Source organism: Homalodisca vitripennis, chromosome 6 (genome assembly GCF_021130785.1).
Source record: "Homalodisca vitripennis isolate AUS2020 chromosome 6, UT_GWSS_2.1, whole genome shotgun sequence".
NCBI classification, from domain to species: Eukaryota; Metazoa; Arthropoda; class Insecta; order Hemiptera; family Cicadellidae; genus Homalodisca; species Homalodisca vitripennis.
Genome location: NC_060212.1, coordinates 106,943,959 through 106,968,288, shown reverse-complemented (window position 1 = coordinate 106,968,288; position 24,330 = coordinate 106,943,959). Strand labels below are relative to the sequence as shown.

The 24,330-nt window shown below is 35.0% G+C and overlaps 1 protein-coding gene across 1 annotated transcript in view; it reads right to left on the bottom strand.

Annotated features, from left to right (window-relative positions):
- Window positions 1-2,038: 2,038 nt before the first annotated feature.
- LOC124364686 overlaps window positions 2,039-24,330 on the bottom strand; it is a 65,738-nt gene continuing 43,446 nt past the window's right edge. Inside the window, exons 2-7 of the mRNA XM_046820352.1 lie at window positions 18,539-18,610; window positions 14,163-14,209; window positions 10,800-10,883; window positions 8,203-8,347; window positions 6,352-6,575; window positions 2,039-5,511 (exon numbers count right to left, since the gene is read on the bottom strand). Coding sequence (XP_046676308.1) covers window positions 3,112-5,511; window positions 6,352-6,575; window positions 8,203-8,347; window positions 10,800-10,883; window positions 14,163-14,209; window positions 18,539-18,610 — 2,972 coding nt within the window. The 3' untranslated portion in view covers window positions 2,039-3,111. The remainder of the gene's footprint in view (window positions 5,512-6,351; window positions 6,576-8,202; window positions 8,348-10,799; window positions 10,884-14,162; window positions 14,210-18,538; window positions 18,611-24,330) is intronic.

Below are 24,330 nucleotides of genomic sequence, written 5' to 3'. Positions count from 1 at the left end.
GTAGTTAGAAAATAATTTTTATTCCGGATTATTTTACTTTACTGTTTAGAAGTTTATTCCAGCAATAATAAATGTTTACATTTATTATATAAATGGAAAGTGTAGATTCTACACCATGGGATAAGAATATTGGTTTATAAAATCCTCTTTTCATTTTAATATACTTTTTAGTATACTTTTTCATTAAATATCAATATGAATGTAGGAACTGTTTTACCTAACTTTCTCTATTTTTTAAATTTTTATTTTTTTGTATTCTTTTTTGTAAGACAAAATTGCATTTGGCTAATAGAATACAATTTTATAATTACTACAGTATACCACACGTTGGTCTTGTATGTAAAATAATATCTTATATTGATCTATCAAATTATTTTATTTTTTGTCATGTTGTTACTTTTTTGTCAATGTTTAAAAACTGCTTGGCAGTGTACAAGTTAGTAAATGGGTATTCATTATGGATGAGAGTTCCTTGAAATTGATTTAAATTTATAAATAAGTGTCATTTTGGTTTTTGTTATGAAACTGTTATGTAACAGTCTTGCACAAATGTATGGCCGTGATTTTAAACCTTTATAGATTGATACTAACTAATGAATTTATCCAACCCATGTGTGATAATTCTTGTCTCTGTTTTAAGTTTAGTTTAAATTACGGCAATTACATATTCACCATTGTTTTTTGCAATTTTACAGTTTACTATAATATGTCAGACAGTTTTCGAACTAATGTGTGAAGAAACATAAACATGGGCATATACACTAAGGCAAATTTTGCAAACTGTCCCAATTCACTAATAATATTTATGATTAGTTTAATTCCCTAAAATAAAATTATGCTTAACTTGCAAGCCACCCAGCTTGCTAACTTTGTACTCTTTGTACTCCATTTTCAAAGATATGAATGAACAGATATTGTCTCTGTTCACTATATATCATCTAATTTCTTGGGCTCAATATAGGAATTATACTTATATCTACATACCTAATCAATATCATATTCTTCTTCAATGAAAAACTTGTCATGAATAAAAAATTATTTGCAGGCAATAATGACCCAATCGCGGCTTAGCAATCTTGGTATATTAGCCATCGAACACGGGGCAATACAAAATATAAATTTCAATTAAGTTATTGCCGAGTTTGCAGCTGTCAAAGCTAGAAAGAAGAAATTTTAATTGTATAACAATTCCTTTTCTGTCATTTATTTTTGTTTTGCTATTTTTTCAATATTATAAATAATAAATGATCCATGGCCTTTATCATATAAAATTTACTGCTTTTTACTTTGGATGGGGTGACACCACCAACTTCCGCACCGGGTGCCACCCAAGGTAGTTACGCCACTGCTTGGGATGCAAACCCTTTTTGAATTTTGTGCACATAAATGTTGATTTTCTTGTCTTTGTGTTGGCTGTACTACAAATACAGCAGTTCTTCTCGCTAACATTTGAGAAGTTTTTCAAAATTGATGTCAGCATTTGTATCTCCTCCAAGACCTCTAACAGGACGCCTCAGTGTTACATTTGTTAAGACAGCCAAATTTGGTCTACACTCTTATTGTAAAAGCCACTTTCATATCCTACTGTAATAAAATCTTATATATATATATATATATATAATAAACATTTTATTTATTTATAAACGTATGGTTTTACTATAAAACCATGATTCTGATTATATATATATATATATGTATATACGTATATATATATATATGGTATACCATAATCATGGTTTTTATGTAAAACTATACATTTACAAATAAATAAAATGTTTATTTTTTTAATTTTTTGTAACATCCAGTTAACCGGATGTTGGCACTTTATGTATAGTTTTTTAGAAAGACCATGTCATGAGGTTACTTTCTTGGTCAGTAAGACTTTTCTTACATTCGTTAGGTCTTATGATACTCCATTGTATCAGTATATTTTATATTACAAGATAGTGTTCAATGGTGGTGTATGTCCCCTTATGACCTGATAGATCTCTATCCAAGGTCCATTGCTGTGGGTAAATAAAATAATTAAAACACAACATAACAAGTTAAAAATAATAAAATTTTTATTTTGAGCCGTTAAAATAAATTTTATAACAGTAAGAGTGATTGTATAAGAGTGATACAATTCTATATACACTGACTATTAAAGTTATCTACGTGATACAGGTACAATATGTAAACTTTTAAACAAAAATTATTTATTTTATATATTTAAACCCTATCTTAGTCCGTAATTACAAGTTAACATTAAAAATAAATGGAATTGCTTCCCGTAGGGAACAAAGTAAGTGAATTAATATGATAGCCAAAAAAAAATTAAATATTTGATTTTGTTAATTTTCATAGTAAAAGGTATTGTCTAACAATAATATAATTCTTAAATTTATGAATTAGGTACTAGATAAATATCTAAAAATAATAATGAAGAAAATAAAAAATAGCACCAGAGTAAAATAGGATAAATATAAATTTCAACCATTACATAACAATACAAATGGCTGTATGGTGGGAATGATCAGTAACACGTATGTGTGGTAAAAATACTGGAATGCCCTAAATTTATTTGTGGTATACACAAGAAATACATTTCACTGTTTCTGCAGTAGTAAAGTATACAGTTTTACTAATTATTTACTTAATAGCACGAAAACAACAGAATTGAACAAAAGATTATATAAAGCTACGCTTATTTTGATTAGTTGTGAACAATTCTGAGAAGTGTTCCGCTTCAAAATTATATTAAAAAATACAGAAAGAAATAAAATCAAGTGAACCTCCTCTTCCCTTAAATCCTATCCTATATACAATATAATACAAAACAAAAGTTTGTTATAACGTAACAAATTTAACATGTAATAGACTTAATTTACAATTAATAATACTAAAAACAGTGTGATTGAGCACTGTTAATGGCTATCTTCTGGCACATAAGTACTTTTTACTGTCAGTCAGATAACTCTTAAAATATTACGAACAAACTTAACTCTATAATACCATCACAGAACAGTTTGTGTAAGCACCTCTGAAAATATCCAATTCTACAAAATTTTTGGTTAAATGCATAACGTTTGTAGTCTTAAATTTTGAGGAGCTTAGTCTTACGACTGGCATTTACTTCTGGGAATCCAAGACGATATGTGTGATGCTGTTTTCCCCTGAACCATTGGTATGTCTTTTGTCATTAGCCGGAGAAACATTAAGTGAAGAAAAACTGACATAATTTTCTCTTTTTGTTTTCCTCTGGGTCGGTTCTGGTACTGCCCTAATAGGGATACGAGATCCCCCGGCCCTGATGGACGTTACACTGACATTGCTTCTAGCTGGTTTGGCAACTTGTGTCGTTTTATTTTGACTAATGTCAATCAAAATCGGCTCTGGGGAGGACTTCATGGCTAGGATTTGCTCGTCTGACATGTTTTCATTAGAGAATATCAGTGTTCCTGGTGGTCTCAAATCCTTGATGGTCATTGAGAGGTCACCTTGTAAAATCGGATCGAGACTGTTCGGCTGACTCAATGACACTTGGTTTACCTCTGTCATCATTGTATCAGACAGATTTGCCAAGCTCGGCAATGAGTTCATGTCATCGGACTGGTTAGAGTTGATAACACTCACCTCAGATCGTCTGGTGGAACCACTAAAAGGGTTGCTAGTAAAGGTAGAGAAAGGCTTGTGGATGCTGTTTGTCATGAAAGATGACATTTCTGGAATGTTTTTTGGAAATATGTCATCTCTGCCAATTAATTCACTCTGACCATTTTCAAGAAATCCTTGCGGACCATCTTTGTTTGCAGTGACCACTTGAATTTCAGTGATGTAAGTCGGTATGGGGGAGGTTGGCAATTCTGGAGGTATGTCGTCTTCATCCTCTGTATTGTTCCCATTGATGGCTGTTACGAATTGATCTGTCGTGGTCTCAGGGACGCTGAGGTCCCAGCTGCAGCGACTGACGTGAACTCCACTCAGGCCTGAGGCTGGTCCACTCAGTCCAGAGGTTGGACTCACAGGAGGGCTGGGGGATGATTTACTAGTATTTACTTGTGATTCAAAAGAAGGTGGCATAAAAAAATCATGTTTCATTGGAGTTGAACTGATCATCATTTGTAGAGAAGGTTCTGGAGTCGAGAGACCACTCACTCCTTGGTCTGAATCTTCATCAGATATATGTTCATTCAACTGAACAGCATCTTCTAGCCTACCAAAATCAGAGGAATGTTTTAATCTTGTATGGACTGCAGAATCTATTCTTGCTTCTTTACTGTATGTCATTCCACCATCATCTGAGAATTCTTCTTGAGGAGGTAACGGAGCTTTTCTTTTCTTTCCTCCACCAGGAGTTCCATCTGCGAGGTCCAGTGATACTGCCCGTTCCAGGACGACTATTGGCTGATCATTGCCAATTCTAGACAAATCCCCCAGTGATGCTGCTTTTCTACTTTTTTCAGAATCAGGAGCGTGATGAACTGTAATATGAGATGAATTCAGCTCAATAGTAGTACCACTCTTATCTCCTTGTTCTGAGTCTGTATCTACTGAATCCATACTGTTGTTCTTCTCTGACAAACTATCTTTGCTATCGACTTCATCAGTTTCTGATGGTGCTTTCAGTGTCTCCAAATCTTCCTCAGATTTTGTTGGTGGTGGCGGAGGAGCTTTCCGTTTATTCTTCTTTTGACTAGCGATGTCTCCTTCATTAGAGCTTTCCCCACTGATACTATCCTTCCTGCCTCTATCAGCATCTTTAAATAAATCAGAAACTGGTCTATCCCAACTCTTACCATCTTCAATGACTGATTTTCTGTTACTTCTTGCAGCAATTCCTGCTTTTTGGACTTCTTCTGGTATATCTTGGGCTTCACCAGAAGAAAATGCCTCAGGTTTGTCGACGAAGATTTCTTGGTTTTTTATTACTGTTATTGTTTCAACTTTTGAATCGACTGTTCCAGTTTCCTCAGGTACCTCATTTCGTTTTGGCAGTGGCTCCTCTTCACCTTCTTTTTCAAGCTTTAATCCGGCATGGTGAAGTTTTTCTTTCAAATTATTATATCCTTTCACCAATAGAGATTTTACATTTGTTTCTTTTAGACCAGGAGAAGGTGTGTTTTTTCTGGTGCCTTCCCCTTGGCTCATTTTATCATCACGACTATCAGACAAATCAATTTCATCGAAATCACTAATAGTATGTTTAATTAGAGGTATAGGGGATTTCCTTGTTTTGGTTAATGTATTTGAGGGTGATTTTTCAGGTTTTGTTAGTGTACTGGAAGGAGAGTTCTTACTCACTGTCAATACTTGACCACTTTCAATTACAGAGTTTCTGGCATTCTGAGACTTCTCAGCTTCAATCCTCAAGGTTTCTGAGTTCGTTGTTGGAGGTAAAACTCTTACACCAACCTTCTGCATTTTTTCGATCGGAGATGTATCGATGATCGCTGGCTTTGACAGGTCTCCATTACTCAGATCTGCGATGGAAGATTCGTTTCCCCATTTGGAAGGGTTAGTTTTATTGATCTGAAAATAAAAAATAATAATCATTATTGAAATATTATGCTATTCTGCAATTGGTAGCCAAGATGGAAAAGTACTATTGTAATAAATTGAGTTCCTAAAACAACTGCCTATATGTTTGAGTACATAGAATGACCCATATAAAGTTAATAACTACAATTTCAATTGGAACAATTATAGGGGGGGGGGGTTTGTTAAATCCCTACAAGCATTAATAAAATTATTTGTTTATAGTTTGTCATTGACAGTAGATAATTTGAAAGGATGATAGGATTTTGGACATTTGGCATCGTTATTATGTTGCAGAAATAGAACATTATGTTTCGAGAACTAAAATTCAGGATTTTCTTCAGGCACTAAAACATGTAAAACGTAAAGTTAAGCATGCACAAAAGAGAAAAACAAATCAATACATGGTGATGAACTTAAGGTCAAACTTGACAACAAAACAAATTTTATGTCAAACAATCAAGGATGAACTGGAATTAAAAAATAGCTAGAAAAGTCAAGAATTATTAATCTACATGAAAGGGAGGGATTTTTGCAGTGATGTAGTGTATGAACTCTCTTGGAGGAAAGTGCAAAGTAATTTTGTTATGTACATTATCATGCATATATTATATGTAGATTATCAATACATTTTTCCAAAATAAATTTTCATCATGTTACACAACAAAACTTTGCACTATTCTCACAGTTTTGAAATAAAAGCTCATCAATACCAATTGTTGAAATCTAGAAACATTGTTCATTATTTTTTGGGTGGGGGAAAGCTTATCTTATATTTGAGTTAACATTTAGCATCAGAAGCAAGATGTCATATGCAAAGTCTGATGTCTGTACCTTAATCAGATCAGAGATGGAGTGGCTTCGATAGAAGGGATGGCAGATACGCTCCGCAGGACTGACAGAGGCTCGCTTGTTGCGAAGCAATGTTGCGGGCCGTGACGATGAACCGTTCTCCACCTCTAACTGGACCTCGTATGGAGATGCATAGCTCAGGATAGTAAGGGCATCCTCAAACACCATGTGGCGAAAACTGATCCTGATGCTCTCAATTCGGTCACCTGCCAGCACAAAAGACACCTCTTAGATTGCTAGTTATGGGCACAAGAGATACCTCTTAGATTGCTAGTTATGGGCACAAGAGATACCTCTTAGATTGCTAGTTATGACTACCATGATAGTTTTTCACTCTTCTAATCATGTCAAATATGGCTTTGAAATCTGTTGCAATACAGTAAAATTTGTTTTAGTTCAGTTTATAGTTAATTAAATGTTGTTTAATTTATCACATATTTAAACTCAGTTACAATTGGAAAGATTTTATATGAGAGTGTATTAAAAAGTTATAGCAACAAGACCAATGATGACCACCAAAGCCGACAATTAAATCAGTTCTTATAGGGATGGCTTTATATTTTTGAACCAATGCAGATTGAACTGAACACAGTGATACTGCACATAAATATTTATACTTTTTTATGCAAATATCTTTTTTCTTCTTATCAGAGTAGCAGCAATCAAAAGTGGAGCATAATGTTTCATTCATTCAATTAGTTACACTGTATAACCCCAATATTGACAATGGATTTAGAAACAATATAAAGTGTAATTTTGTATAGATTGAACCGTTTAAGATTAAATTTGTGGAATTGTGTTCTAATAGAGACTTTTAATTTGATGTACTCCTCAACCTATTTTCATCTAAGATTTTCGTCTTACTGCTTGTGAGTTGCATATAATTACCTGAATATATACAGAGTGTTCACAAAAGCAAGCATGACCACTTTATAGATTTGCTTGCACAAGCCGAAAACAACAAATAACTGTTACATCTCAACTGTGACATGTTTGGTGCTCCCGCCTATTCGTTGACGGATTTTGTTGAAAAAAGTACTGTTGAAATTATTATAAAACTAGCAAAATAATTCTTATCTCGTAAAATTTTGATAACCTATGTAAAACAGCTGATGCCTTTCAAAAGACAAAATGTTTGATACTCCTGACTTGTGCAAGCCTACTTTGAAAGTGGTCATGCTCGCTTATTCATGGACGGATTTTGTTGAAATAAGTACAATTAGAATTGTAATAAAAATGTTAAAATAGATGGTATCCAGTACGTTTTTTTAAACCTATTCTGGTCATTTTGTTATTTGATTTAAAACATTTCCAACTGGTGCTATGTTGTTAACATTATAGAAAATAACACTATTATTTTTTTTTATTGTTCTTTATCTGTTCAAACCTACTCACCTAATTTAGTTTCTTTCGCTTCACTATTTTTAAAGATAATAATTTCTTAATAAAAATAAAAAATGGCGGTTAGCGGCTAAACGAAACATTTCTCGACCTATGTTTACATGACATTTTTGTTTGAAATTATGAGTACTATCACCCACAGAAGTTTATGGATATGTGTATATATATATATATATATATATATATATATATATATATATATATATATATCTAGACATACAAACACACAGTGAAAAATGTACCGCTTTTTTTTATTTTCTGCTCATAACAATATCGTGTTTGTATCCTATAAGGTTACACCCAAAATTTAAAAAGTAAAGAGAATTTTGCCGACCTTACAAAGATTTAAAAAATTCTGATTACAAATTTAAATTGGTGAATTTGGTAAGTAGTGTGAACTTAAGTGAAACAAAATAGATGATATCTGCCTACCTGGAACAATACGACCGGACTCCGAGGCAGGTCCCCGATGGAGAACGTCCTTGACGAAGATGCCATCCCTCATGTTGCCACAGATGTTGAAGCCAAGCCCTGTGAAGTCGTGGCTTCGCAACGGCACCACTGTCATCAGCGGCTGCTGTACACAGAGTGACCACAGAATTGAAGTTTGCACGCAAACATAACCATATGAATGCAAATTAAGTATAGCACCAAAACGGTAAGAACTATTTAAATGTAATTTGGAGTTTAGATTTCATTGGTAAGCATGAATTTATTCTATCATGGGTTATGAAAAACGTTAAACAAACAACGTAAAAAATATAACAACTTCAAGTTCTCTGTATTTTTGTTAAGTAGACGAGCTGCAGAAGTAAATGACTGATTTTGCATAAATTTAAGATTGTTAGGCTAGTAATGAACTCTTGTAGCAAGTGAATAGTCTATTCTCAACCCACAATGGACATTAATCTCGAATTTAGCTGTTGTTAACAATTGCCTATCAGTTCTAATCAGACTCTGACAACTTTCTAGAGAAGGTACTCTTTACACTAACTGAAGATACTGTTTTTAACATGTGACAATGTAAACATATTTCTATTACATATAAAAAATTTGTGTGTAAGTGTTTTAACGTATGTACTTATAGTAATGTTTAGATTAATATTAACTAGAGAGATATTTTGGAATTGATTCATTATTAAGTTCATGACAAATGAAAATTCTAAATTCAGTTTATGAACAATAATATCTATGCAAATTTCAATGTTGAATATATTTTCAACTTATTTTGGGACTTTAGTTCCAATGAAAATCATCCTCCTTTCACCAACAAAGTATTCTCAACTCCACAAATGTTTGAGTATAAGTATCATCTGAGAATCAAGGACGTAGCCGGAAAGAGAATCCAAGGGGTCCGGACCCCCCAAATTTTTAATTGTTTCAATTACTTTTTTAGTAAACAACAACTATTATTATTTAAATAACTCAGTATTATTGACATGTAATGCTGAAAGATCGTCCTCAACAAAGAAACGGGTCAAGAACTTTGTAAGTAGCAAAATGGGGCCTTACTCTCTGTCCACGACGGAAAAATGTTGTCTTGATCCCCCCCCCCAAAAATTTTTTTCCTGGCTATGTTCTTGCTGGGAATATGAATGTCAGCCAAAGTTGGAGGACTTTTAAAATTGATCATTCTCTAACCAACCACACAAGTTTTGACTTACAGAACTATATTATCATTTTTGAGCATCTACAAAACCATGAAGAGAGAGCTTAACAGCATGAGATCCTCTAATGAGAAAATGTGAAACTTCTGGTAGATATCAAACATAGTAGGCTATTTCAAGATTGCCTATTCTATTATTATCATAGTCTCTTTACTACTGGTATAAAATTAGAAATTAACTATTTTATAAAATGAGTTACATTGATTTAACACAGTACGGTATTTTTATCTACATTTTTACATGATTATACATATTAACAATAATTAATTATTAGCTACACTATCATGTAATTTGAAAAATACAATATTGATTTTCTTATCAGTAGCATCATACTTATCAGGTTATGTATTACAAAATAATTTATTATTCCTATTTTATATTATACACTCACAAGACATATAAAATTGACTTGTGATCCTTCAGTGAACATTAATGATTTGATGTATTTCATTTTTATATTGAACTGATAGATATAGTATTCACTGTATTTTGTTTTTCTGGATACATTTACAATACAGACCTGTGCTTTAATTTAACCCGTAGGCCAAACACAACACATTAATCAATTTAAACTAAGTGTTAAATTGTTTACTATTTGAATGAGTAAGATTTACCTTATCTCATTTTAAAGAAGACTGTGTACTTTTAAGGTCACTCCAAAACATACAATTCCTAAAAAAACTTCCCTAATATGAACATTTGAAAATAACCCCGTATTATGTGTATATATACATATTTTTAACTTTGCTACTTTGTTATTGATCAATTTTGTTATGTTTAGCTTTTTTAAAACCAAATTTGGACAGTATGTTTGAAAGAAAATGTTTGTGATAGGATCTATCTAGTAACAGTTAACCAAGCACCATGGATAGATGATGGATGAACTCTCATTTGACCTTTTGGTTCCAAATCAATACAGTTCTTCCTTGTGCCAAAGAGAACATCTGTACCAAGTTTCAAGTCTCTAGGATCATTCATCACACATACAGACAAACACAAGAGGATTATAAGAATATCCTGTTTGGCCCTTAATAAATACTTGCTAACATTTGTAGGACAATTAAAAAGAAACTAATTGAAAATAAACTAAAAAAGTTAGTCTGAGGTATAAAGTATTATACTTTTTTTATGTTTATCCAGATTAAATACTGGACATTTTCCACCAAACTTTATTAGGAGTGAAAACTCGGTGACATATTAGCTCTGACAGTCAGGAAAATTCTTTATTCTAAACATATTTTAAAATATCTTGTTGTAAATGATGTGCACATTGTGACCTTGACAGTGGCAATGATGCAACTCGACAGATATACCGGTGAGCTAGTTTGGTATGCAGAGAGAAGGTAATATAGCAATACTCACGCCCACGTAGGAGTCGTCCAGAGCCCGCGGCTTGCCCGCCACAGCTAGACCACTCAGCGGTGCCCAGTTCTGCCATCTCAGCTGCTGTAAACAGTTCACAATGTCTAGGTCTTAGTATATTCTTGTAGAACAGCAGTCAGACAATAAATGCCTTCACTACTGTGGCTCGTAACATCTGAATATTACAAAGGCGTCTGAATTGTTATGACCGTGATGATTTATCTGATATGTAAAATTTTCATTCGTTTCAATCCAACAGCAACACAGTAGACCCTCACTAATCCGACACAATTCAGACTACCCATGTATCGGATTAGTCAAAAAGCTGGATTACTGCAGTTCAAATGAAAAACACGTTTAAATTACACAATAGAATGTAATGTTACTTAAAATGTAAATTCTTACCATAAAGAAGTACAATAGAGTCTTAAAAACGTATAGTGCAGTAGTTTAATTACAGTATGTATTTACATTATCGTATATTTTTATTAAGCTTACGTGCAGTATTGTACGTTAAAAAGATTGTATTATAAAATTGAAATGAAAGATTAAAAAATAAACAAAGGCCCACATCAGTTTCAAAATATTAAGAAGGCATTACAAAACTGTCTATATTTCTTTGCTTCTTAGATATAACAGACTTTCTCAAAACATTGTCATAAAGCCTTTTTTAAACCAAGAAAGATGTCTTGTGCTGCTTCTCAATTTCCCTCAGCCCACTTTGGATGGCATTGATCGTAAATTAACGCCTACGATGACAGATAGCTATTACCCTCTCTCTCTCTCTCTCACACACACACACACACACACACACATCAACAAGCATTGACTATGCTCGTCGGCAACATTGCTTGTTACCAACGATATAAGCATTCCCGGACTGTCTTTGTCTACTAGCTGGATTACTGGGGGGAAGGGACTGGCGTAGGGTCGGATTATGGAGGACTACTGTATATTAGTGTTATTTGCCAAATGGTAAAATTGAGAATAATCCAAGAATGACGTTTAAGCCCAAGATTATTTACAGATGAAGTACCTTGGTTTGTATTGTTTCTGATGATTTCACATACAATCATATTTATTCCATAAATATTCTAATGGTTTGCCAACTAAACAAATACTGATCAATTGAGATACATTCAAATAGGTACCTATACCTATTGGCACAATAGGTATAGTACAACATTTGGTTACTCTGTACTCCAATTATTATTCATCAATAATAACTATTTGTCTTAATATAAATTCAATACAATATGTGTTAAGTTTAGTTTCAGCTAATTACGTGTGGTAGAATTCATTTGGTTGTCATTGAGTTTTTTACGATTATACCTTGTTTTCGATGTTGTGTTCCTACAAAAATACGAGTAACATAGTAAACAAGGCTATACAAGCTCATCTTTTCTAAGCTGCCATTCAACGTTAGTGTCTCATTTGTTATTCTGGAGAAGTGTAACAACACTTCTAATAAGCTCAACGAACCCAAAAATTACAGCAGTAGCCACCGAGGTGTATGCTCGGAATAAATTTGAGGTACTAACAGATTACAAGTACAGCCCAAGCCAATTACATCAATCTGATTCTAAATATGGTGCTATGAAACGTGCAGATCTAGATAAATATTCTTCTGATCCAGAACCATTTGTTAAATTATCTGAACATTCACCTATCCATGATTGTAATAATTACCAAAACATGATTCAAGACCATACATTTGTAATTTCTTTTGGCAACATTACAACAGAGGCTCGTGATGAATCGCTCAAACTGAATTTTTTCACAATAAACGAGTTAAGGAAATTGCAGCCTTTTTATGATAAGACAGGCATGAATTGTCACATGTGCCAAAGGTCTATGATAGATAAATATTGTTCTTCACACGCCCGTTATGGCGTTATGTCAACTTTACATGGCCGACTTCTATTCCTGGTTATATTCCGATTATATGCTGATGGCGAGGAATAATGGCACAACTCGCGAATTCAACGTCACTGCTACCTTAACGAGGCATTAACAGTTTCACTCAATTGTTAGATTGATTGCTCAATTCTATTACTTGCACACGAACAATTTTCTCACCCAGACAGTCTCTTCTACCGCACTAATAGATATACAGGGGTCCTGAAAAGTCTTGAAACGGTGTAATATCTTCTGTACTCGTAAACATACACATAAAACATAAAACTTTGTACAGTGGCATAAGGCTTAAAAACTGTACGTTTTGATGCAGTCAGTAGATGCTCTTCACAACCTCAGAGTCATCACGCTCGTAAGTAAAATCTTAAATATAAGCATAGCTCGATGTACTGTTTTAATGGTCTTAACTAGTTGATCGTCATGCCGCAAATTTGACCTTAAAAGGTTAATCCTAAACAAAATGGCGGCGCTCGAAAGGTTCAATACTGATCTCACGTGCAACTTCAAGAATGAATTAATTTTATTGTAACCATATCACATGAAGCTACAAAACTTCATATATGATTACACCGCATAAAAGCTTTACAGCAACTTCCTGAATTGTCTGCTGAATTTACAGTTTACTTTTGAAAACATTTGAACCACCACTATCTTGTAACAGATAAAACTTTTGAAGTGCGGTTTGCGGCTTACTTCTTTGCTTGGCTAGCTCTTTAAAATGATGTGCATATCAAACTAAGCTTACATTAAAGATTTTCTACTGACTCCTCGTGAACCGTTCCCGTGGAAGAATATCAGGACGTTGAATACATATTAGAGTAGGTGTTTACCGACCTAAGCTCCACCTTATGGGCCATCCCCCTGAGGTGCTGAAGAGATACTGACAGCATCAAAGAGTTCTATTTTATGCCCTATGTCACTGTACAAAGTACGTTTACGAATACAGAAGATATTAGACCGTTTAAAGATTTTTCAGCGCCCCTCAAAAATACCCTTTTAGAAACATACAGTCTACAACCCTTCACGCCAAGCTTATCAGATATCTGATAAGCTGTACTGATATTTGATTATGTAACTGTATGTGAGCAGATATTGCACCCAATGCATCTGTAGCCACTTCAAACGTTATGGTTGCACGCTATTTTGTAGCGAACGAAAGAAACATTAGTTATAAGTATGTTGCAGAAAAAGTCTTGAATATATTGAGTAAACTCTGAAAATAATAAAATACGCCCAACATTTTAAATGTAATTCTAAAAAATGACTTCAAGACTAAAAGAACAGAATGCACTACTCTAAACAATAGATTTAGTACGGTACGGTAATAGATCTAAGCGTGACCGAACAGAAATAAATGTACCGAACAAAATTTTAATTACCGTTTGGATACAATGTATAAGTTATTCTCTTTAAAACATTTGTACAGTACAATTATTGTAAACTAACCTTGTTGCTATCCTCTTTGGTTCCTGTTCGCCCAATCGGAGTTCCCTCTGAAAAAATAAAACACAACGTAAAATTATTGCTATTATCTCCAGTAGTTACTGAAATATAGAACACCAACTAAGTGGAATTTGAACCCATTTAAGCAAATTTATCTTGTGATACAATAAACTAGGTGATCTGCAATTAAAATAACATAAATCAAGTTGGTTAGATTGAGCTGACTGCGATAGCATTTGTGATTGTGAGAAAAAGTTGTAGCTTGATGAATATACAGTATTTTTTTATACATTGAAAATTCAGCTTACGAACTGTTATCGTCCACGATAACTTTGGTTGAAATTTATCCAAACCCAATATGGCAAGAGTGGTTTTTTGTAAAATGGTTTTGACTATAGGACTCCGCTCTCTTGTTACAAAGAAAGCCGAAAAACTATCGGAATTAAGATATAAATTCCGATATAAGATATAAATGTGATAACACAGAAAACATTGACGCTAACTTTGCTTTAAATCCATCTAACCACAAGGCGTCTACAATTTTGTTGTGTAAGAAAGAGATTTTTCATTGGAGCTCCACCCCTTTCAATCCGATTAGCCCCATTAACGAAAACTTTACCAGGGACGTACTATTCCTCGGGGAATTCTAATAGAAAGAAACGATATGAAATGCAAACAAATATCGGATTCGCACTGGAAATTCAATGGTTTGTACAAAGGAAGAGATGTTTACATAGAGAAATAAATGTTTAAATAGAGAAAGTAATGTTTGGGAGAGGTAAAACCAGCTGACTTGGCTACGAGGGAAATGGTGACTACCGCAGATACTCAAGTGTATTGGAAAGTAGTCCTTGCCATAGAGAGTGATTAAAACATATGTTCGACTAAAAAAATAAAGGATATAGTTTTAAAATATATAATATAAGGCTTACTTCTAAAATTTGCACACATAAGTATTTATTAACAGTTAATGAAGTTCTTACTTTTCAAATATATGTTTATGCTTTTATAATGTGTTATAAACATTCATAATCATAATTAACATCTAAATTTCAAGTTCACACCATCTTAAAAACGTTTTAAGCAATTATATGTTTTGAATATTTCTGTTTTGTCGAGAGCGGCTTTCAGTCAGTATATGTTAAATCGATACATCGGTTAAGCATCGAAAAGCTTATCAGTTATGACACCGTCTGCGTAAGATAGAAAAAAATCACAATTATAGTAGTTTTTATGATAACTCTTGCAATGTAAATGTCAATAGAATGAACCTAAATAACCAAATTTATAACTCTAACACTGCCCATCCTTTATTTGTCAAACATTCTTCATATTAATTAAATTTAAATTACCAACTGTTTCTATTTTATTACTTAGGAGCGGTTAGTTTTGTGTATATCATTCCCGGCAGTATGACGGTACCATTATTAGATACCCGTACTTTCCAATAAAACATTTCTCCATCATTGGCAATAACTTTCAAATGGCATTCCAATCATTCACAATGTAATTATGGTCATTAAAAGAAACTCCACTAACGGAACTACTTAAAAATCGTGGAATGTTTTAATGGTCATTGTTTGCAAAGCGGAGTCTGAAAGCAAACCCTTTCTTTGTGAATAATCACGAAATATCATGGAAATCTCTATGTACAATTTGATTACTTTTGGTTGAATAGTTTATGGGATTTCTGAGGTACGGTAGTTTGAGTGTTTAATTTTAACCAAACTTTTGAGTGTGAGGTCGTTTTGTGGCTTAACCGTGGAAGTTACGACAACAAGTGATTGAACCTTTCTTGTCAGAAATTTAATTTTGTCTTTCTATTGTGTCCTCAGATTTGATAATGCTAGAGAGGTAGAACACGGGTTAGAAACAATAACCCATTTATTAAAAATCTGTGCGGTAATATTTATTAAGGACCTGACAGGTTCTCTTAAAACCTGTATCGTTGTCTTTGTGGCTATTGTGTGATAACTCTTTACAGTACTGTCTTAGAGACTAACAGCTTGGCGTGTACATTGCTCTTGAGCCAAGAATTATTTTGGGGTCAAAGGGGCGATAGGCAACAAAGCTGTAACTCCGTAATGAAATACATAAAGGCGTTCGGTATATTGTCTCGGATCCTTCGTTACCTCGTATCGGACCATACATTGAAAAAATCATATTTAGTACCGTAGCTTCCAAGATTTAAATAATTTCTTTTTAAACCTACTGAGGTAATGATCTGAAGTAGGTCAGCAAAACGGTGTCTAGGTGAAATGACTACCTACATGGTATCATAAATGTATGAAAAATTCTATAGAATTTGCAAGAGTGCTTGCTAGCCATTAAAAGTATATATTGCACAACTACAGGCCAAAGGGCCGAAGCCCTGGGATGTAGTCCTGAAATCTCATAACAGACATTAAGTGACACAATATATGACCAAATAAAAAGTTATAAACAAGCGTGCCGGCAGATGAGGTGATCATTTTTGGTCAACTTACTAATCCGATTCCTTTTTTAAGGCTCTAGCATTGAATGTATAAAAAAATCTTTCATTTATACATGTCAAACATATACTCAAGATAAGAAAATGTTGTTTAGTTTTCAAACTATAGAAAGGCTAACTGCATTCCTTCACAAGAATCGAATCCTGTCTCAGTCTGTTTGGGTTTATCGAGGGGAAATCTACAGTGGAGGCCATCAATCATCCATTGGAGCTCATGTCATCCATTGTCAATGCCCCTGACACCCGCCAGTGTGCTGCAGGGTTATTTAAGGCGTTCGATATGGTCGACAGCAGCCTTATACAAGCTACATCACATTGGTCTGAGGGGTGTAACATGCTCGAGGATTACTTCTCATCTCAAAGGTAGGTCCCAAGTTCCCTTCCATGACAATTTGGGTTGTCTGAGGTTGGCTAATTCCTTAGTGTCTGAGGTTGTGAGAGGAGTTCCACAGGGATTGGTACTTGGACCCCTACTTTTCCTGATATTTATAAGTAACTTGCCAAATAGCATTTTAACTGCGAGGGTGTGTTTATTTGCAGATGACACCTTTTTAAATGTATCGGCAAAAACCAACCTGACTTGAAAATAAATTTATATGGAGACAAGTTCCCTACTTCAGTGGTTTCAAGAGAACCACTGAAGTAGCTTTTGAATCGAACAAATAATCGTGGCTCCATAACGTTTATTGTTGGAAATCAAGAAGTGACGCCTGTTGTAGAAAGCAAATTCCTTGGAATTTGAATTCCTCGACAATCATCTAAGTTTGGAGCCCACATCGAACAAGTTTGTAAAAAAATCAGCTCTGAATTTTTTTTAAGGCGTTTTGCCTACTATGGGATTATCTATCCATATCTTTCATATGGTGTCGATGTTTTGAACCATGAAAATACAAAAAAAATATCTCTTTAAATTACAAAAAATATTTAAAACCCATACTTAATAAAAGCAGACGGTTTGCATGCAGAGAGCTATTAGAGAAAGCAATCTCTTTTTAACATTCCCTGCCATATACATTCTATATATATATATATATATAGTTTTGTTTGTTTGGAAGTATATTAATCTTGTTGACACTGCCATCTGTAGTGAGCATCACCTACGCAATGAACTAAATCTTAGAATTCCATAACATAGAACTACGTTTTTCGAAAATCGTTTATAGTGGAATCAGGCTTTGGATGCTTTTGGGAAGGGATCACGGAAACTTGTCAAAAAACCCTTAAAGTATGGAGGTGTTACTGTCTTAACGACAAAGGTTGACAATGATCATATAAATATTTAGCTATAAGAACATACCTATTAAAATTATTAATGGTTACAAAATAAAATACGATACCGCAATATCTGTTACCATTACGTGGAGAAGTTGCCTCATCGCTTTTAATTAAATTGAGACCAAGTTCTCCAACTTATTTCAGCCACAACAGTCTACATCCCTCTTGTTCCATAACTCAGGGTTCCGCTGGCTTAATCCTATGTTCATACCTGATTGTCTTTATTTTAACTTCAGTTGAGTCCGTTATATTGTCAATGTCAACAGTTTTGTTGCTTAAATGATGTTGCAATTTGTAAAGACATTTTCAAAACTCCAAGTAAATATAATGGAGTAAAACAATAGTGGTGTCAAGTAAAATAGATTGGTTATATTACATTTACTTGTTCTCTCACTAAGGAAGCCATTAAGTAACGTAATTTTAGCTTAATTTTAATACTTTATATCGAAGTAAAGTTCGTTAAAAAATCATCCTTCAATAGAAATCATTAGTTTATAGATATTTTCCCCAAATAATTCCTGTACAGATAAATGTATACATATTTAAAATCATGGTAAATAGAATTTGTTTGAAGAAAAAGAAAGAAATCAATGTCATGAAGTCTTGTACTTACCTTTAAAGCCCGGGTTGTCAAAGGCGTAGTCGCCTCCTTTCTCTGGGTCCGTAACCAGCACAAGATGTTTACCTGAAACAAAAAATGTTTTGTTTAATTTTTGAACCTTAAAATGTTACATACGAGATATTTCACCGATTGAACCATTCTTAAGGGGTTCACTCATTATAAAAGCACTTGTGAATGAAAAAACAACAGAATTACTGTACATACTCTATTTTATATCAGTTTATTTTATATCAAATCCGATACATTTAACAACTATTTTTACGCCATAAAAACATCAGTTTCGCTTTATTTCCGTCCTTTTCATACAAAATTGGGCGAAATCTGTCGCTAGCTGTAGCTCGCTAACAAAGCGTTTTCAAACATTTTTCATTATTTTGTTGAGAGGAAACCACCTGAGAAGTATGTTGGGTTTCTCGTGAGACACCTTGTATATAAGAGTCATACAGTCGGTTTTAAGCGTATAAGCTAAGTAAAACATATTATAAGAAATTTGTCACAATTGACCAGTGCTAGGAGTATAAACCTTGACAACACGAAATATAGCTAGTGATGTGTAGTAATTTAAACCTTACATTCACACATGCGTTAGCAGAAACACGAAAAAACACTCACAGCCTTGGGTAGAGCTGGGAATGTAAGAATCTGAATAAAACAAAGCGCGCAGTTTAATGGTATGTAGATGTGGCAAATAAAACTAAGCAGCTGTGAGTACCTATTAGAATGTTGTTTTGTAAAGGACAGACTATTCCGAGATGTCCTTCGATACTGTTATCAGCACTGTCTCCTCGATGACTGGCTGACTTCGGTCCAAACTATCCAAGAATGAGCTCGAGGCACTCTTCACCTTGTGGACACGACGCAGTTGTTGGCTGGATTGTTGGCTATTTCGCCTTCCACTTGAAGGCCGAGAAATGCCATCCCAGCCGGCACCCATTAAACCGGTTTCGGATGAAAAGCCCAATCCCAACCGAGCCTATTCATTTTATTTCACTCCAATGACCTTTGCTGACAACACCTCATCTCTTGGATCGCTGCCACGGCAGTCGATACAGGAGAGTCGGCCGCTATATTTTTCGACGTGTTTTTGTTTCGTCCGATGCGCTGGAGCGGGCTGACTTATTCTTGTCACACGAAGTTATGCGGTGCGAATTTGTATTCAGCTGAAGCGTCCTCCCAAGGTGAACGGGGTGTCCGACGAATATACGTGAGATGAGGCGCGAGAAGCATACTTCCTCGGTCAGTCCAGAGCTCTGGGGAGCAAATATTAATTAAATAAGTTTGATAGTCCTCTTGTTCAAGATCAGTTCATGCTCAACCGTGAAAAACTCTTTGCAATAAACCGATTAATATCTTCACACTATCTTCGTTAAATACTTTCTTATGCTCTTACACTATAGAATTTGGTATCTGTATGACGTATGATGTGAGTATTAAATCATTTTATACAGGAACATTGAAAAATGTGCTCTATAACTTTTTTATCAAGTTCTGAATATCATCTCGTCAATCGCATTAATCATGACACGATAGTAAAAATAGTAAAAAAGTTAACTATAGTAGCCAGCATGAAAATAGTCCGGTGGTGGCTGAACCACCTCTACACCCCACGCCAATAATTGTTGCTAGTACATTTATAGACAATGCCTCAGCATCTGTTGAAATAAACATACATCATCAGCTGTTACGGTAACCAAAGAAACGTTTGATTTCATTCATCTTTTTTGCAGAGAACATATCAAGCAGGCAGTGTTGTGATCATAGCACGTCATAGCGGGAACAGTTGGTGTCAGCAGCGATGTGGCAACACCGCCTAAAATACTATCAGACTATTTTGGTGCGGGTTGCTTTAGTTTTTGAGAAAAGTGTACTAAGCATTGAAAATCCTATATTTTTACTACTTGAAGTTAGAGCAAAACAAGTGATCGAGGATGATATAGTGTAAGCAATTGTAATACATCGACTGGCTACTAGAGTGCACATCTCCTGTGCAAAGTAGACTTAAAGTCTATTATGCCAAATTCAAATGGAGTTACTTGTGTTGTCATAATTGATAAAAAAAGATATATGGATTAAAACTTGTAATGAGCGCTTTCTAGAAGATGAACACAAAAATTATGTAGTTTTCGACGATAGTTACTATAGAAGCATTACGTTAAGGAAGAATACGTTCTAGAACGCAGATGCAGAGATGAGAAAGATAAGAGGAAGAACATTTATTACCTTTAGAACATTCCTAAATAGCTGGAGGATAAGGTGTATGTGATGACGAAAGAAAACACAACAAAGGTGAAGACAGGACATCTACAAGATGTGTCCTTCCCCAGAAGGACGAGCCACGGTAGAGGAGTGGCGATCTGTAAACAATGCACAAGTTACAGCTGTTATGCAAGCCTTGACTGACGCATCCGTGGCCAATCCCTTGCCAACGTTCCACTGTAATACAAACAATAGAATTAAATCGCTGATAATTGCGACAACCATCTGCTTTCCATGTTAGAGAATTCAAAGCGATTTACAGATGAGAGGAATATTCTTTATATGGCAAACAATGGATCACTGACGTCCATTTCAGTTGCGTTATTTTCGTTATCTATCGTTGATTACGAATTAGGCTGTTAAAGTTTTTAACTTATAACTGTAATAACGATCTGAAGAAAATGATCATAATTCCATCAAGTCTTTAGTTACTAAACTGAAAACTACCTACTGACAGTAGGACTTAAGAAGACAGCATTTTATTAAGAAACTAGATGTTTTTCCGGACATTTACCATCGTTCAGTGATACAAAAATCAGTAACACTACGTTTCGAGATCTGCATTTGTATCACTGAACGATGGAAAATGTCCGGAAAAAATCGTGTTTCCTTCACAGTCCTTCCATAGTCAAAAATAAACTTGAAACAAAGAAAACAAACTATAGTTTTGTATTTATTTGAAATAGTTCCGCACGATTTAATAACCGTTAATTATTTGATATTTGGTTATTTGTGTGTGTGTGTGTGTGTGTGTGTGTGTGTGTGTGTGTGTGTGTGTGTGTGTGTGTGTGTGTGTGTCCCCGATGTTATTCTCCCAATAAATGTTCTATGCTTGATGAATCAGTTCAATGGAAAATCAAGGGAAATCGTGAAAAGGTTCAATCAAATATTTTGTGGGAATGATCAGTATGGGTTAAAAGGATTGCAAGTGTATAGCAAAGAGGTAGTTGTGCTTGTAGGGTTGAAGCATCCCAAGGTAATATTGTCCAAAGTCCAAAGACAGGAAGGATGATCGGCAGAAACCGAAACTAAAACAAATTCCGAAACATGAGGTTTTAATTCCCTTCCGGTTTTCAACAAATCTAATATAGAGTGATAATTTATTCTTCACACTGGATGTTGTAGACATCTGTACGCAGACTTTTTGTCAACGACATTTCTTACAACACTTTGTTGCAGATAAAATACTTAGTTATTTCGATTTTTATTGACGACACAAAGAGTTGGAGAGCTTTCAAGTTCATATGGCGGGTGTGAAGGATGTCCTTGCAGCAGCCTGCGTAGTTGTTCACATGCATACCATTTGGTTTTTATTTACTCCTGAGCCCCTTTTCCATTTTTTTTATTTCCTTTTAAAAGAAAAAGTTAAATTTCGTATCTTACCTTCTTTTCTTTTCCTATTTATTTTTAACTTCTTTCAAATTTCGGTCCAAGCACTATTCTTTTTGTATTTGTCATCGAATTCAAGCAGCTTTTGGTCCCAGAGAGCAGGTATATCTTCAAATAGTTCTATCACTGATACCAGCTGTTCTTCCAATCACTCACTGATTTTACTAATAAGATCACCAATAAGATACTAAATTTCGCACTCCTTCGTTCTTAACAGACGAAAAATTTGTCGCCGACACGATTTGTTTCCAACAATATTCGTAAGTGCTGTTTTGCAAAATTCAATGTCGTCGATGAATGACGTGGTCAGCGAGGGAGTCCAAGGTGTCCGGAACCTCTCCCCAATTTTCAGTTACATTTTTAGCAAACAATTATTATTATTTAAATACTTCAGTATTACTGAAAGATCGTTCTCAACATTGAAACGGGTTCAAGAACTTTTAAGCTACAAAATGGGGAATAAGCGGTTGACTTTACTTTCTGTCCACTACGGGAAAATATCAGTCATCTTGCCCCCCCCCCCCAATGTTTTTCCTGGCTACGTTTTTGTCGTCAACATTTGTTGTCAATAAGTGTTGTAACGTCGGTGTAAAATCGGCTTAAGGTAGATGTCCAACATTTATTTAAAGTTGTTGACAAAAACTTCAAGCATTATTCCTTTCGCGAGAAAACTAACGAGCACGAAATTGTGCTGCAAAACAGAGGGAAATGCGATATGGTAGTCCGTAGTCCGTATAGGTGTAATGTAAAGGTGTTAGCAATCGCATGCGGGATGAACAATGGGGGCGAGTGTGGCGCCTAACGTCTAATGAAGTGGGGGACAGGACAGGACAGGCACAGACAGACAGGCGCGGGCGGGATCCCACGCGCAAGTAGGTCGGCTTGGCCATTCATGTAGGTTCTGGTTGTGATTCACTGGGATAACAATGCCGGCATAACCGCAGATCAGTTGCGTAACCTAACCTAACCTGGGCGAGTTCTGGGCTTGCCTTCCTTTCTCTTTGCGGAGCAAACGCCGCCATAGCGCCACGCCGGGGCCTGCCGACGCGGCAAACATAACATAAGCCATGTAGCCCACTGGACGTTGCTAACCTATCACGCGGTCCTTACCGCCGTAAAAATCAATGGGCGTTTTCACACACCAGTTAAATCGTAACCTGTTTCAGAAGTAATATATGTCGTCGCAACACCTCAATGTGTCCATCGAAGTACAAAAGCTAACCCTTTACGAGTATAAGTACATAACAAACTCTTAATTTAAGAATGATTCCAGTAAAACGTCTACTTAGTTTTATATAGTTTGCCAACTCCAATACTAATTGCGTGTGTAAATATAGACTATACCAATTATCGAACTCACTCTCCACGTCTGGTAACGCCAGTTGCGTCATATTTCTAATTTTGAATATTCTACCAAGTAGATGACTTCGTTAATAGATGCTTCTTGTATTGGTCACTTGGTAGCAATATTACGAGAAACCACCAGATGATGTCAATTTTCGTCTTCCTCAAAGTGCCCCATTAACCACCATAGGGCATCTTCACTCTTCCACAGGTGCTTATGGTGTTGTCTCACCTCCTACTTCCAAAGGTAAAGTTTTACAACGTCTTTTCTTGAGCCAGTTCTACAATGTCCATGAGAGAAAGTCTTAAAAGTCTTACCCTTAACGTCCATGAAAAGGTGGATGCCAGTCCGGCTAGTTCGTATACCAGAGGGTGGCCCGATTACAGCAGACAGTACCGAGATAAATCTGTTATACAAAGTAAGATTGAGAGACTTAGATGTAGAGTAGGCCTACTCAAACTAGTCCTTTAAGCATGCCATCCTTCATTCCCAAGGCTAAAATTATGAAAATCATGTTGCGTTCTTTTGCTTTACGACTTCCGTTTCTGATGTAAACCAAACTGTTATCCCCTACATCTGAAAAACTTACATTTCCTAATTAGCCAAACAGGAAGTTCAAAACTAAAATAAATATTCGCGAGTTGTCTAGTGAGCGTAATCTACAGTTTTGGAAAAATGAGACGAATTGGATTTTACAAGGTCGCCAGGTCTGTTTCATTCGGAACGCAATAGCGCGGCGCGCTGACTCCGTCCCCGTGTCAAATTTAAAATTCTCATAAGCGGTCGTAAATTG